Consider the following 14,505-nt stretch of genomic DNA (forward strand, 5'->3'; position numbering starts at 1 on the left):
ACACATCCCAGAGCCCAGGCTGGCCGAGATGAAAGCAAACACTACCTACTCCAACACACTCTGGGGCAAGTGGCTCCCACTTTCTCAACAATATATCAAAAAGTCAGACAGGAAGAGAAATAGACTACGCTAGAACAGGACAGCTAGATTTGAAGAGAAAATCCCTCTACTTTCACAGCACAGACGCAACTGTCTAGGCCTGTACGATTAAGTCAAAAGAAAAATCTATGTTTTATGTCAATAGCGCGGCGGCTTTCTCTGCATCACTCGTTTTTATTGGTTGAAAACATGGCCAGGCTCCTTATATGTGTCATCATTTCTATAATAAGACTGGAATTATTCATAGGTCAAAGGGGTGAGGGTCTGCTAAATGGAGCACACACTCACCCTGAGACATAAAACTTGGACCACCCACAGTTTGTGTAACAGGAAGCCATACAAACCTACCTTTCTCCACAGAGAGACTTATACAAGGCAGGGCTCCCAGTTACTGTGTTACTCCTTAAAAGCCATCTTTTTCCCACCAAACATAAATTGTCAAACCAATCACTCCATCTAAAAAGGGGTAGAGGGCGGTGGTGACACAAAAAGAGAAGCCTAACATAAAAAAAAAAAAAAAAAAAAAAAAAAAGACAAACCACTCATTCCATCTAAAGCCGTGAAAGTGGAAGAATGATACTGTATCGCATTCACAATGATACTGCAACACATATACTCAAACGCAACACTCAAATGTTTTCTAAATGACCCCTGATGGAGTTAAATCCAGCTGTATTGGATTGAATTGAATAGAAGAGAAAAAAAAGTCCGTCCCTAAATGCCGTACAATCTCAAGGTCTTAGTAGACCTCAGTGCATCAGCAGCAGGGCTAGTAGCTGCCACTGGGAGACCTCCTGTCCGGATAGCCTCCGAGGAGGGATTAGGCTGTGGAGCGCGAGCATCCTGTCATCCAGCATGTATTGATCACCGGCTGACTCAGTGGACGCAGGAAACCCCTGGGGTTTAATTTTTCCGACGGCTTTTCCTGTGTCTGAGAAGCATCTGAGGCGCGCAGTAACCTCAGCCTGCTATAAATGACCACCAGAGAACCGACCTCAGTCAAAGTTAGTTACTGAGCACTACTGACTCAGATTGAGGGAAGTGGGAGCGGGGCGGCCGCCTGAATGACACATTTCACTATCCACTTCTGCAGATGCTTTGAATCAACGTGGAATTTCAGTTTAGAGACCGATACAGTAGGCCTTGTCACTATGGTGTAACGATTGTGGCATCGGGAGGGCGCCGCACTCCACTATGGCTATTGAAACCCACTACTGTGTAGCTAGCCCAAGGCTTTACAAACAAAGAGATCCTCGAGTTCTACACCAAATTACTAATATGATATATCATATGTTCCATTTAGCTGACGCTTTTATCCAAAGCGACTTACATTGCAGTGAGTGCATACATTTCAGTATATATGGTCCCAGCGGGAATCAAACCCACAACCTAAGCGTTGTTAGCGGCATGCTCTACCCACTGAGCCACAGGGGACCACAAGACTACATAATAAGCACAAAATCCTCGTCCATCAGCATCCCTTAACAACAGCACCACAAGCGAAATCCCTTGGGGGGGGGGAAAATACTATTATTATAATAGAATCTAATCATATAGGAGAGTATTATACAGACCCATTGTAGAGTGCCACATAGATACTATCACTGACCAATTCAATACACTGTAGACAACTTAGGAGCTGGGGACCCCAATCCCAAGTCAACACGTGAGTGTGAGGTCCACAGTGATCAAACCTTCACCTTTCTTTGATGAATTTGGCTGTGAAAATATACAGGCCTGTGTTTTTCCAATGTGCCCATATGGGGCCTGTGGAGTGTGGCGGGCCAGGGTGCAGAGAGGTCACTAAACAAACAGTGGTTGTGGGCTTTCAGGCAAGTTTACCTGAGGGCCTGCCACAGTATAAACACATCTCATCTAGAGCTCCCTCCCTCCCTCCCTCCCTCCCTCCCCTCACACTGATACTGCTGTTTCTCACTGTTGCACCTCCATTCACATGCACACATATACACATTTACACACACAAACACACACACACACACATCCTCTCTTTCTCTCTGTCTGTCTCTTTGTCTCTTTCTCTGTAACACACACACACACAAAAGACTGCACACAAACAAATGTCAAAACACATACAATATACACATGCTTACTCCCAGCCTAAACTGTCCATCCTTATAGGATATCACTAGTTTGACATCGTCACGGTACCAGCAGAGAAGGGTTTGGCTATTACTAGTAGCTGTAGGTGGTTATAAGAAAAACACATTCTAAAAGCTGCACGTCTTCCCTGTGCCTCCGCACTCCTGAAGAAAAGGCGCACAGCAGAGCTGCTGATCAGACGGATTTATGGTGGAATCTCTGTAAGCCATTTGCTCTCTGCAAGCTGGGGAATCAAAGGCAAGATTTCCGGATGGCATTGGGACAGAGATTATCCAGTTTGTGCTATCTGATTACAAACTTCCACAGGCTGTTTTCTTTTACTAGCTCAACTTTTCCCTTTGTATTTCTTACTTTGCAGATGAGTATGGGCACTAGACTAGGGTCTCTCTCTCTCTCTCGCTCTCTCTCTCTCTCTCAAACAACTGTACACGCAGGCTTGAGCAGCTGAAGAGACTGGATCACTACGCATTCGGATAAGGGGTGTGGCGGGGGTAAATTAAACCTGCGTCTGTCCTCATGGTGGTAATGGTTGGAGCTACCAAGGAGGCAAGAGACTGGGAAAAGAAAAGTCGACAGCAGTTTAGTCGTTTACATCAGTGACCATTCTTGATAGACAGAAGTACTCTGGGGAACAGCGCGGGCGTCTCTGGCGGCCTAATCAGTGGGTTGTGGGATGAACTCCTGGGTGGGAAACCACAGATTGTAGCATGCAGAGGAGAGTAGCTCCTGTTGTGAAAGTCAGCAGTGCAATTAGGGTGACATGTTTTGGGCCCTACGATTTGTCCTCAATGTGGTATTATAGCCATTTAAAAGGTGATCTATCAAGGCAATAAGGCTGTTGAGGGGAGGCCTTGAGAAGTGTAGAGCGTAGTGGAGCTAGTGGAATAACAGCTTGTTTTTTTTTTTGGGAGAAATGTTTAAAGTGAAAGTGTGCCCCTAATTCACATGTATTATCCATTATTTAGAAGCAATGAGGTTGTGAAGGCACTAAAAATACTTTGGAAGGAATCTGCAGAAGAAAGGCCTCATGAATTGATGCCAAACCAACAAGTCTCGGAGGCACCTCCCCAAATCATCTTGAGGCAATGCATCAATCAGAAACTCCACATCAGGAGCAAATCCACAGAGCAGCCGTAAAACTCCAGATCAAGCCGTGTGTTGCGCCAAACCCAGAAAGACCTCCTCAGAAACCCAACCCTTATCTTTGTCTCGTAAAAAAAAAAAAAAAAAAAGAAAGAGAGAGAGAGAGCCAGTGGAGTGTGATTGCCCCTCTCACTGCTGTCCAGTCGTTCTCTGATTTTATTGATCACACCTCATCTTCAACATCTGCTGCAGTTTAAGCGGATCTGAAAAATGTCCCCAATTTGGCTACATTACATCAATGCTAGCTGTTAACTCTTTAATTAAGCATTCAGGAGGGACAGCCCAGACAAGTCTTGCTCACGTGCTGCAACCAGCTACAAATACAGCGAGACTCTTAAAAACAGCCACCACAAGTCTAAGGAATTTCCTCTGCCTCCACAATGTTTCATCCATTAAACTCAAGAGAGAGTGTTAAGTTCGAAGGCAGATGATGGTGTGTATGGGAAAGACCCTTTTTCTAGTTTTATAGGACCCAAGTGGTGATGTTTAAAGCCAAATGTATGTGCATTGCACCACAAAGAGATATGCTCTCCCACACATATGCTACTTATCCTTCTTCAAGGCTTCTTAAACACTGAATGAAAGTTCTCTGGCAATAAAATGGCTGCTGGGTGAACTTCCCTGCTGCTAATTGATATCTGATCTTCTCAAATAATCCCAAACAAAAGGTCATACTGTACATATGGGAAAAACAGACAAACTAACTAAATACTATCTAGCTGGACACAAATGTTTGCAACAACTGTTTACATTTCTATTCTGCCTTTATAAATAAAAGCAACCTTCTTTTTTTTTTCCCCCGACATTTTGAAACAATCTAGTAAGACAAGAAATTGCAAATAATACACTCTACCACAGCCATCCTTGGAACATATTTTTTTTATACAATTAGCTGTTAATAATTGGCTAGCATTCTATTTCCATGTACTAAGCGTTGATCAGAAAACTTTGTGGATTCTGTTGGATTCGCCAGAAACCTCAGCGTGCTCTTACTTTGACAAATCAAGTTTTTAGATGAGGTCCTTCTGTTGGCTATTAATAACTAAGGTTTCAATAGGAGCCCTTCACATGTAATGACAGATTTAAAGCCATTGTTTCATCTCTGCATTTCATGTCTATTTTAGGTTCCTTTTTAATTTACAGTGGGTGCAGATCAAACAGATCACTTGTATCTAATAACCGCAGCGAGATGTATGGCCACTAGCCGTGTAGGAGAGCAGTTCAACAGACTCTGAGCAAGACAACTTTCCAGTTAACTGCTACAAACCCTTTTCATCCCCGTAACCAATCTCCTGTTAAATATTGCAAGCACTTAGGCATAGATGGTGGCTTAGACTAATTTCACATGGGCCTGTCTACACGAATACTTCACATCATATATTAACCACCAGTAAGACAGTAAAATCCAAAAAGATAATACTGTACATACATAATAACAAATAGGCCTAATGAATCACATGTAGGTTACATGATGAAAAAATGTGATTGTACTGTATATTGATGAGGATACAGAAATGTTCCCTACTTTAGAGTCCTGGTTTTTAATGGTTTCATAACTTTCCACAAAATATTGTGGCTCTGCATTCCAGGAGTAATCTTGCCTTGCTGGGAGGCTAAAATGATTAGAGGAATGAGAAGAATCAGGACTTCCTAAGCCACCCTTACAGGATATAGGGGGTAATCTAAATGTAACTGACTGACACAGGATCTGACTGTAACATGCACCAAACTTAGGCCTAATACATTGTTCATGAATGCCCTCGGGTTTGTAAAACAAATGTCTACGAGCTGACAACATTTTTTCGGTTACCATATTTCTGTACCAAAAGTCCTCATTAAAGCCTATTTTAGGCAATTACACTGTCAGCAGGAGCTATAATCTCAAACTGCTGCTAAACGCCCAAATTTCCACGTTTTCTGGAAACTATAATTGTGTGCTCTGTGCTTAGCAGATGGGCACTCAGGCAATTTGAATATCCTAATATTACCGAGTTCCTCTCTCAGGAGGAAACGAGAACAAATAATTCCACTCAAATTACACAACCCTAATGAACTTCAAAAGGCACATGGATGTTTTTACAGGCAAGTACTCAGGCTCTAACTGTAATTATGAAAACAAACGATATTAATTATATCATTTATCATTTCCACACTTTGGCCGCATGAGGCCTGGCCTACCACCATGTTTCCGCACGCAAAAAAACACTAATCTACTAAATTTAAGTGTAATATTTTCCATTCAGTTTTCATCCTTAAGAAAAAAACTTTATTTTCAATCAGTCAGTCTATATCAAAATCACTTAACACCGTTATGACCTAACTTTAACATATGCCTACTCTAAACTCCCTGATTAGAACTGGACCTGGCCCTGGGTGTACACGGTTGGGGTAACACACCACCTGAGGAACCAGGTCTCTGCTGGAAGAGTAGGAGAAGGGCCAGCAGGAGCCACTTTTCCCTTCTCACAGAGCATCTGGACACTGCTGCGAGGGTGCTATCCTTTGGAGGAGATGTATAATAAATACCTTCTATCAAACGTAATAAATGAATGTAATAAATGAATGTAATAAATGTGGTAAATTTCACTAATCAGGGGGATAAAAACCCAGCTTCTATTTTCTTGGCCTCAGAACTAACGGCGAGGGCCCCTGCTACCTCCCCCTCAGATAGGAAAGAAGTGTAGCGGCTCATTTAAATTCCTCCTGCTAGGACTTCTGTTGGAAGTCTGGCTTCACTCCAAATTGTGTCTCTCGGGTGTGCATACCATTGAATAATTTGTCCAAATGTCATTTACAATTTTCCAAAAATCCTTTCTTGACCGGGAAACCTTTAGAAAACATCTGTAACAAATACTTGTTTTGAGAGTACATGAGAGTGCATTACACTGGTACCTCATGACCTTAAGCTGTGCACGGAGCATAAAAACAAGTTAGAATTTCCATAGGGCTGGAAATTTGATCACTTCAGCAGTAGCCATCTGCATAGTATGATATTTACCATTAGTTCTGGGCTGCTCAAGCTCATGTGTTACAAATCTTTTGCTGCAGTCTATATAATTAGCTGTAATTGACTTCCCTTGAAATGTGTTTCTTCTGGGACATCTGGCCTTGAAACTTCCACCTTCTCATACAAGCCAGCTCTGAGCTCGGCTTTCTATTTGGCAACTGCATGGGTGGCATAGGTACGACCAGACTCTTCTGCAAAAATAAATCTCAGAAAAATGTCTTTCATACTCCGTTTTCCGATATGAAAATATTTATAATCAAACCTAAATAAAATAATATAAATATTTCTCTTTGGTAATCGTTTTCAGATTGCAGATCCTGGTGGTGCCATGACTCAAAGTAGCTTTTTACTGATCAACTACAAGGACATAATCGTTCCTTTTTGTTAAATGTTCAGCTTGAGTTGCTAGAGAAGTGGGACTGTCTTGACACAAGAATGATTGGTGTCTGAATGTTATAAGGAGTTCACCAATAGAACGTTTTCTATTAACTTGCCAAAGTAATAGGCTATATGGTTCAATGGTAAAATACCAGTGGTGGAATTACCAGCAACACTATAATTCTGAGGTCTGGATATTTCTGGTCAATGGTCAATGGAGTTATACTTGTTCTGAAGGGTAAATTGCTGAATGATAGTGTTGTCTTGAATATAAAAACTGAAGGCACAAACACTTTTAAAGTAGCAATTTCCACTCAATTGCTCATCTCTGCCTTATGTTGAGACCTGACTGGTTTGAATCAAGGCAGCCACATTTCAAGAGGAATTAAAAGAGCATTTGCAAATGTTTAATTCTGGTAGCATGGATGACGACACACTAGTCTTATCCCAGAGATCCCAAATGTGCTCTTCATTGAAGTCCTCCTTTAAAGCCATCGCCAACGCATGTTTTTCTCCCAACAGCTTTTGAAAACGTAGATCAAAAATACAAGAGGACTGTATAGAAGGCATGACATCATCTCTCCCTAAGGAGGCAGTGATTTATTTGCTTTTGGTTTCTTTGTTTTGTTTTCTTATTTTCCTCAAGGCATTCCTAGACCAACTCATCAAGAATAATTAAGCATTGATCAAGAAGATAAAAGAAACTGCTACTTAGCAGTGTCAAATTAACAAGTTTAAGCCATGTCTGGGTAGAACGTTACCACACAATAACTAAATGGTGATAACATGATGGTGTTCAATCATCAGTAAGTGTGGCTGTAGTTAAACAGTCTCTCCACCATGCTACACTGAGGGCCTATGATTTCAGATTTAGTCTGGTGCTTTGGGGATCTGCAGTTAATCGCCTCTGCTTACGCCAGCTCATTGGAGACGCAAACCTTTGAATTCGAGCGGCCAGACTAGAAACGACGTGTCAAATTAATTCAAATGAGCGCACCCCTGCTTGAGCACCTAAGCCAACTTGAAGAAAGTGGTGGCACGAGCCATGGGCTGTTGAACTGCTGTAAGGGTAAGGACTTCTGAGGAGAGGACTGAAGAAAGCAAGACAGAATTTATTAGTAATATGAAGTATTCATATGCCTTAGGTGGACTCTTTTAGGCAAAGCAACTTACAATGCAGTGAATGCATACTTTCTTGTAAATGGTCCTAACTGAAATTGAACCCATGACCTGAGCATTATAAGCACCACGCTCTACCAAATGTGCTCTAAACCTACCGCATATGTTCCTGTAGGTCAATAATGCTAGGGGTGAATTAGGGGTCACAGGCATTAGAACAAAGCAGCACTAACCTGGGCTCCATCCTTCAGTTTGAGGATGCACTCCATGGTGTTGATGGTGATAACCACAGCCTCGGAGCCCAGCTTGGTCCATGGTACATGAATCCTCAGCTCGTGGATGTGACCACTCAGGAAGGTAAAGGGAAGCTTCAACTCCTAAAACAAGGTAGAAAGTGACAATGTGAGTGGCTGTGGTGGACAACACGCAGGATAAGAGGGTAAAACTGCTGTAGCAGTACATTTTTGTTTTTCTTTGGAAAATAAAAGCGGCAAGCATCCATAGCACAGCACCCTGTATCTCCCTGCAGATTCAGTTCTGAAGCCAAACAAGGGTTGAGCCTGGTCTCATCTCAAGATCAAACAAGCTGCTTGGAATTGTGTTGGAAAACCAGTAGGAGACACTCGTCCTAAACCCTCAAATCTACCTCTATACTAATGCCTCCAAATGCAATCGAGAACATACAGTATTCTCAGTCAACTTACTTGGTAATATAAGGGTTAAATAAAGTCACTATTCTGCATCTTGAACTAGTCTACTCTATGCGCAAGAATATACGTCCCATGATGCCAGACTGCCTACAAAGCTTTGCATGCTTCTTCCACTACTCCAAGCCAAAAGCTAATAATTAAACATATTTTTGAGCAAAAGCTGTCATGGATTTACAGCATGTCTGTATGCGAACCCTGAGAGGACGATTTCTAATTGCTTCTCTGCAGATTATACATTGTCCAAATTCAGTACAACAAAAACTACAAAAGGAATAAAAAATAAAATAAAAAAAACAGTCAAGATTTTAACATAGCGTTACACATCCAAGTCATAATACATTCTCACTGTCAGTTGGCTGAAATCTGCTTCCAATAAGAACTTTCGTCATGTTCTTTGTTGGTAGAGCTTTTTTCTACTCTTAAGTAACAGTTAAGATCCACTCTTGGGAAGGGAAAACACTCTCAGCTCTTGGCACATTGATCCATTCCAGATATTACATGTGTAAAAAGCACATTGTGTCAAAATAACAAAAGCAAAGCAAAATATCCAAGTAAATCTAACTTCAGTAAGAATATGTCAACGTGAATAATATTGTGCAGGAATTGGGTCATGGTCCATGTTTAGGCACTATTTGATTCTGTTAAGGCTTCAATGCCTGAACGATAACACAAAAGTAAATTGAACAAAAACAGTGAGAATAGTGAGTTTTATAAAAACATGCCTCAGAAGTGACTCTTCTGATAAGATGTTAAGGATTTCACACACACACACACACTGCTAAGGCATTTTCCAACAAACACAGTGCAGTGGGACATCAGCAAAGCAGTGGGGTCCCACTGCACGTCCCTGGGTGTCACTATTGAGCAGCAACAGACAAGTGGGCACAGTGACAGAAGTTTGGCCAAGGTCAAGAACAAGTGACCCCAGACCTAGAGGTGACGCAATTATCAATTTGGAGTCATTGGTCAGTCACTCATTATTTTTTTCTAAATGTCACATTTCTGCATGTAACCCAGGTAAGCTGATTGCAAGGTAACACTTTACATTATGGTATACATTAATATATATAGATATAGATAGATAGATAGATAGATAGATAGAGTATTTGTGAAGCATTTATAATCATTTCAAAGAAATTATAGCTATTCATTAAGAAATTGTTTTTTTAATCAATTCACTTATAAACAGTCATGATGTCACTCCATGATTAAAAATGTGCGTGAGATCACTTCAGTGTTGGGGTTACCAAAAAGGGATTGAGTTACAACTGTTTATAACTGATTCAGACACTATCTATAAACTAAAACTCAACAGTCAACTGTCAACCTAATATATAACATAGGCGGCCCCTGACCCCTTCATGCAAAGTGTTCCAGCTTATGAACAGGTCAACTCATGTCATACTGTACCTGCTCCAAGACATCCAACTTTAGATCCAACTTGCTTAGCACTACATCTCCTCCCCAGAGAGACAGTTGCAGGTCAGATGGCTTCAGATTCTTGATGTATTTATTCACATAGCTCATCAGCAGCGGCGTGACGTAGGACTCAAGCATCTTTCCTCTGCCCTGTGTACAAGAGCACAATGGACAAAAATGTGAACCCATTTTAGAAGACGATTCAAAGACAGAAATCTAAAATGCTCCTGAATAACCTTCTCATTAACATACATGTTATATACAGTGCTACAGTATGTGCTTTATTATATCTCTCAAAAAAGGGGCTTCATTGAAACATTTACAGTTCACCACAGCTTGACAAGAACTAATAGATAGATAGACAGAGATAGATAGATAGATAGATAGATAGATAGATACAAAAGTTGGAATGTCCACACATGTTTAGCATAGGGTTGGCTAGCTATCTTTAGCTAGCTCTTGAGCTCTTGAACTATGTCAAGTAACGTGTGGGCTACACCTTACTTAGCAAAGCTGACTTGCGCATTTCTGGTGGCTTGGTGGAGACTGTATATCATTATCAACGTATGATAATGAGTGTTTGCTTCCTAGCTAGCTAACTCATGACAGCTAGATACCTAGCTAGCTATGCTAGCTGTCAAGATAGCCACCTCTCTCTCTCCACAGTGGGAGTCAAGTGGCAGCAGCAGTAGCTTGGTAGCAGTTAGCTAGCTAGGGTAGATAGTACTCTAAAACGACAACATGCGAAATGAATCTTATCAATTTTGCATTCTATTCAGATCAAATGTATGTCCTTACTTGATTACCGCAGTTTCTATGTATTTCTTTAGTTCCACATTAGTTAATTCATCGCGTTTAGCTGTAGCCACCCACAACTGTTTCACCCAAACGTCATCATCATCAACAACAACAGACTTCCGCGTGCTAGAGTCTCCTTCGTCATTTCCTTTTACGCAGAAACAGAAACGCCCTCCGTAGTAAACTTGCGCTGAATACTAGAAGACTCCGAACCATGCATTAGGGTTCGAATCCCGTATATGCCTGTCTGCGTCCCGTCCCCCATCATTTCCCTTTCAGTCAAAGCGAAGCTACTACAGTTTCGTCAGGTCGAGTGGGCTATATATACGGGTTAATAATAATAACCTGCTGAAGTTATTATCCCCAAGCACAGTCTCTCTCCTCACCCCCTCTCATTCATGACCCCAAAGATACTCCCCAAAAGATATAGGCCTCTATATTTATATGGACAATAGGTAAACAATTAATTTACCATTGTGTGTGAGCCGTACGCTGTGTGAATAAATGATTTAAAATGTGTGATATTAACATTATTGGCAATATGATATAGGTTATTCAGCTGTCACTCATTTGAGCACTGTGACCAAACTATTGCATATAGATGAGATTGTGTCACAGACATGCTTCATATGTCCCATGTTTTCCTCTGTTTCCAATCTCCTGCACATTTTTGATACATACCTCTGTCTTCTTCATGTTGTTCTTTAGGTAGAAAAAGGTTGTCTCCACACCACTTAGTCATTCTGTATAGCCCTCTAATGCCCCCTGATCTGAGGTATCTTATATTCAGTATCTTGTTACATCACAGAAATGTCTACACGTTTTGCCTGAATTGGTTTAACATTTGCTTTGCATGGCTTCTTTTGTGGGGGTTTGTCTAATAGCAGGTCATGTTGACAGAGTCACTAAGTAGTGAGTGAGCATTTGTGGTGTGTAGCCTTTATTCTTTCAAAAAAGATAAGCCCTCTGAGGACACAGTCCACATATAGCTATTTACTGTTGAATTTGGCCATGTGACTCTCCATTCTTAGCCCTCAGTGGTGTGTGCACTGACTTGGCATGAGTTTGGTACGAACATGTGTCCTTGCACTGAAATTATTTAGAGAGAGGATTTGTTCCAGCCAATAGTCAATGTAACTGCTCCTTTGATGTGCAATCATAATATTACACATTTTGTAGAAAACTCTGTCACTGTGAGGAATTTCTTGCAACATGCCCATTGAATTTACGTGTTTTAAATTAATGACTAGGCTAATTAATCCCATTTCTTTGAAACATTAAGGTTATAAAAGTCTTTAATTGAAGATTAACTGCAAAGAAGCATGATGATATCTGAAAATGCTCCACTGATTCCAAAAGTAGGAATTTGAAGAAAGTATGGTGACAGCCACTATTGGATAATTGGATAAAGACATGGATAATTCCTTATGTTTATTAGATAGAGGTTAAATGCTTATACTATTATTGGTGAGTAAAAGGCCCTGTTTTGTCAATTATTTTAAAAGTGGCACCTCACCTTGAAGATTTGTTGTGAATTTGAAGTAAATATGTGCAAATATCTGTTTTAATCTTGTGCTAATCTGTTTTTGTTTGGAGTAACATTAATAGTACCCAAGAAAATGAAGCGCTGATTGAATTTTGTTTGAGCAAAGGCCACATTCATGAACGCGTGTCAAAGGTAGGAAATTTGACAGCTCTACAGCTCTATATTCCGTTTTAAGAGCCACTTCCTCGAGTTTCACCCTAAGAGGTCTCCGCGGCATTTTAGGCTAAAGCTGAACCTTTGTGGAAAGGTTATTTTCCCCTTTAAATGTGTGAAAACTTTGTGGTGGAGAGTGGTCTTAATGTGCCGACAGATTACACATCAAACTCGTTTAGTTTTTTTGCTAGGGTTATTTTAACTCAGACCGATAACATTTGTATATATATATATATATATTTAGAGGCCATCATTTTCGATTATGCTTCAGTGAAGAAGCAGTGTTCTGATGTTCTACATTCAAATTGGTGACCGTGAGATGTTATTATTATTATTATTATTATTATAATTACGATTACTGTATCATAGTAGTAATAATAATAATGATTATTATTATAATGACAATAATAACAATAATAATAATAATAATTATTATTATTATTATTATTGCACTTGTACTGTCGTTTTTATTTCAATCATCATCGTCATTATCGTTTTATTATCCAAACGGTGAAACAAATGTTTGCGGCGTGTTCTTCTCTCTTTTCGGTGAAACGTCACAGATTGAACAATAAATTAATTATTGTGGTATAAAGAGTATAGTTTAAAATGACTGTCATAATTAAAATGTGAATTGTCTAATTTTTGGTGAAGACTTTATTGGTAATTGATTAATTTATATGATTATAACACCCACGGTTATCATTAATGATGCTGGCCTGATAGTTTTAGTCTATTGTTGTCAGGTATTTTTCCATGATTTTACCATTTTTGTTGATGTTTTTGTATTGTATCATCATCGAAATCATGATATTGCACCATATCATACTTGCACAGTATGTAGGCCTAACGTTGACCTACATGCATCAGGTTGAAAGCAAATGAAGACAGCAAAGCAGTGTTTTTCTTTCATCAGATCTCAGAAAGTATCTTCATATACAACGTGCTCCTGGGTCAAATGTTAGGCGTTGTGTTACAAAAATTCAACCGTCAGTGTTGTTTAGAGGTCAATAAAGTAAATACAAAGACAGAAATTGAGCATCGTTACCACATGGCTGTCAGGTTTTCACATATCAGAGAAAGAGAGAGAGAGAGAGAGAGAGAGAGAGAGAGAGAGAGAGAGAGAGAGCGAGTGCGAACAGAATATATTATATATTACATCACACTTGTTTATTCCGATGGAACAGTTGAGGACGCAGATAGGCTTACCAAAACATAAGACTGAGTCTTATTAGTTTACAGCAAGTTCCCCATGGCCTGGCAAGTTCATGTGAATTCTTGCGTTTATCCATTCAGCCAAGAGGTTTTCTTGGCATCTCAAAAACATGATACGAAAAAGTGTTAGATGTATGCTCGATTATCTATCATTATGACACCCTTAGGCAGTCTCTGAGTATGAGTATTTAGTATAATGATAAAGAACATTATTTCAATAATAATGTTTGTAATTAGGCTATAACTGTGTTTTGTGACTCCTAATGATTATGCTGAAGCGAATAATAGTAGTAATAATAATAATCATGATCATATCAATAATAATATAAATAATAATAATACATTACAAAAAGCAAAATGTGAAGCCTATTTATTTTAGCTAAAAAATACTTTAGGAAAACAGCGTGATGATTATGTGCGTCCTCTTGCCACACAGAAGGCTACCTCAACTTATAAAAATGATATCAGAGGTGACGAAGAGGTATTTGATATGGCTTCTTACACTGCTGCTAATGCTGCTAATATAACGCTAATGAGCTGCTTTTGGTGTCAGATGGAGGATGGTTATAGGGCTAATATTAACAACCTACAAGAAATGTTCATGATAATTATAATTATTATACGAATAATTATTATAATATTGATAATGGTAATGATAACAATCGTCAACAAGGATTAACTTAGACCAAAATAACTTTATTTAAAATATCAAAGATAGTATAAAAATTGGTGTCATTATATGCTGCACCCCCTCCCCTACACCGCGGTGCGTCATTCATTTCCAATAAAAAAAAAGG

The 14,505-nt window shown here is 39.7% G+C and overlaps 1 protein-coding gene across 2 annotated transcripts in view; it reads right to left on the reverse strand.

Moving 5' to 3' along the window:
- Positions 1-10,896, reverse strand: part of vps13b (vacuolar protein sorting 13 homolog B) — a 244,524-nt gene extending 233,628 nt beyond the window's left edge. For both annotated transcript variants that reach the window (XM_083678431.1, XM_083678430.1), the window contains exons 1-3: positions 10,795-10,896; positions 9,988-10,146; positions 8,101-8,244 (exon numbers count right to left, since the gene is read on the reverse strand). In XM_083678431.1, coding sequence (XP_083534557.1) covers positions 8,101-8,244; positions 9,988-10,134 — 291 coding nt within the window. In that variant the 5' untranslated portion in view covers positions 10,135-10,146; positions 10,795-10,896. The remainder of the gene's footprint in view (positions 1-8,100; positions 8,245-9,987; positions 10,147-10,794) is intronic.
- Positions 10,897-14,505: the final 3,609 nt, after the last annotated feature.

Source organism: Argentina silus (assembly GCF_951799395.1).
Source record: "Argentina silus genome assembly, chromosome: 10".
Taxonomy (NCBI): domain Eukaryota; kingdom Metazoa; phylum Chordata; class Actinopteri; order Argentiniformes; family Argentinidae; genus Argentina; species Argentina silus.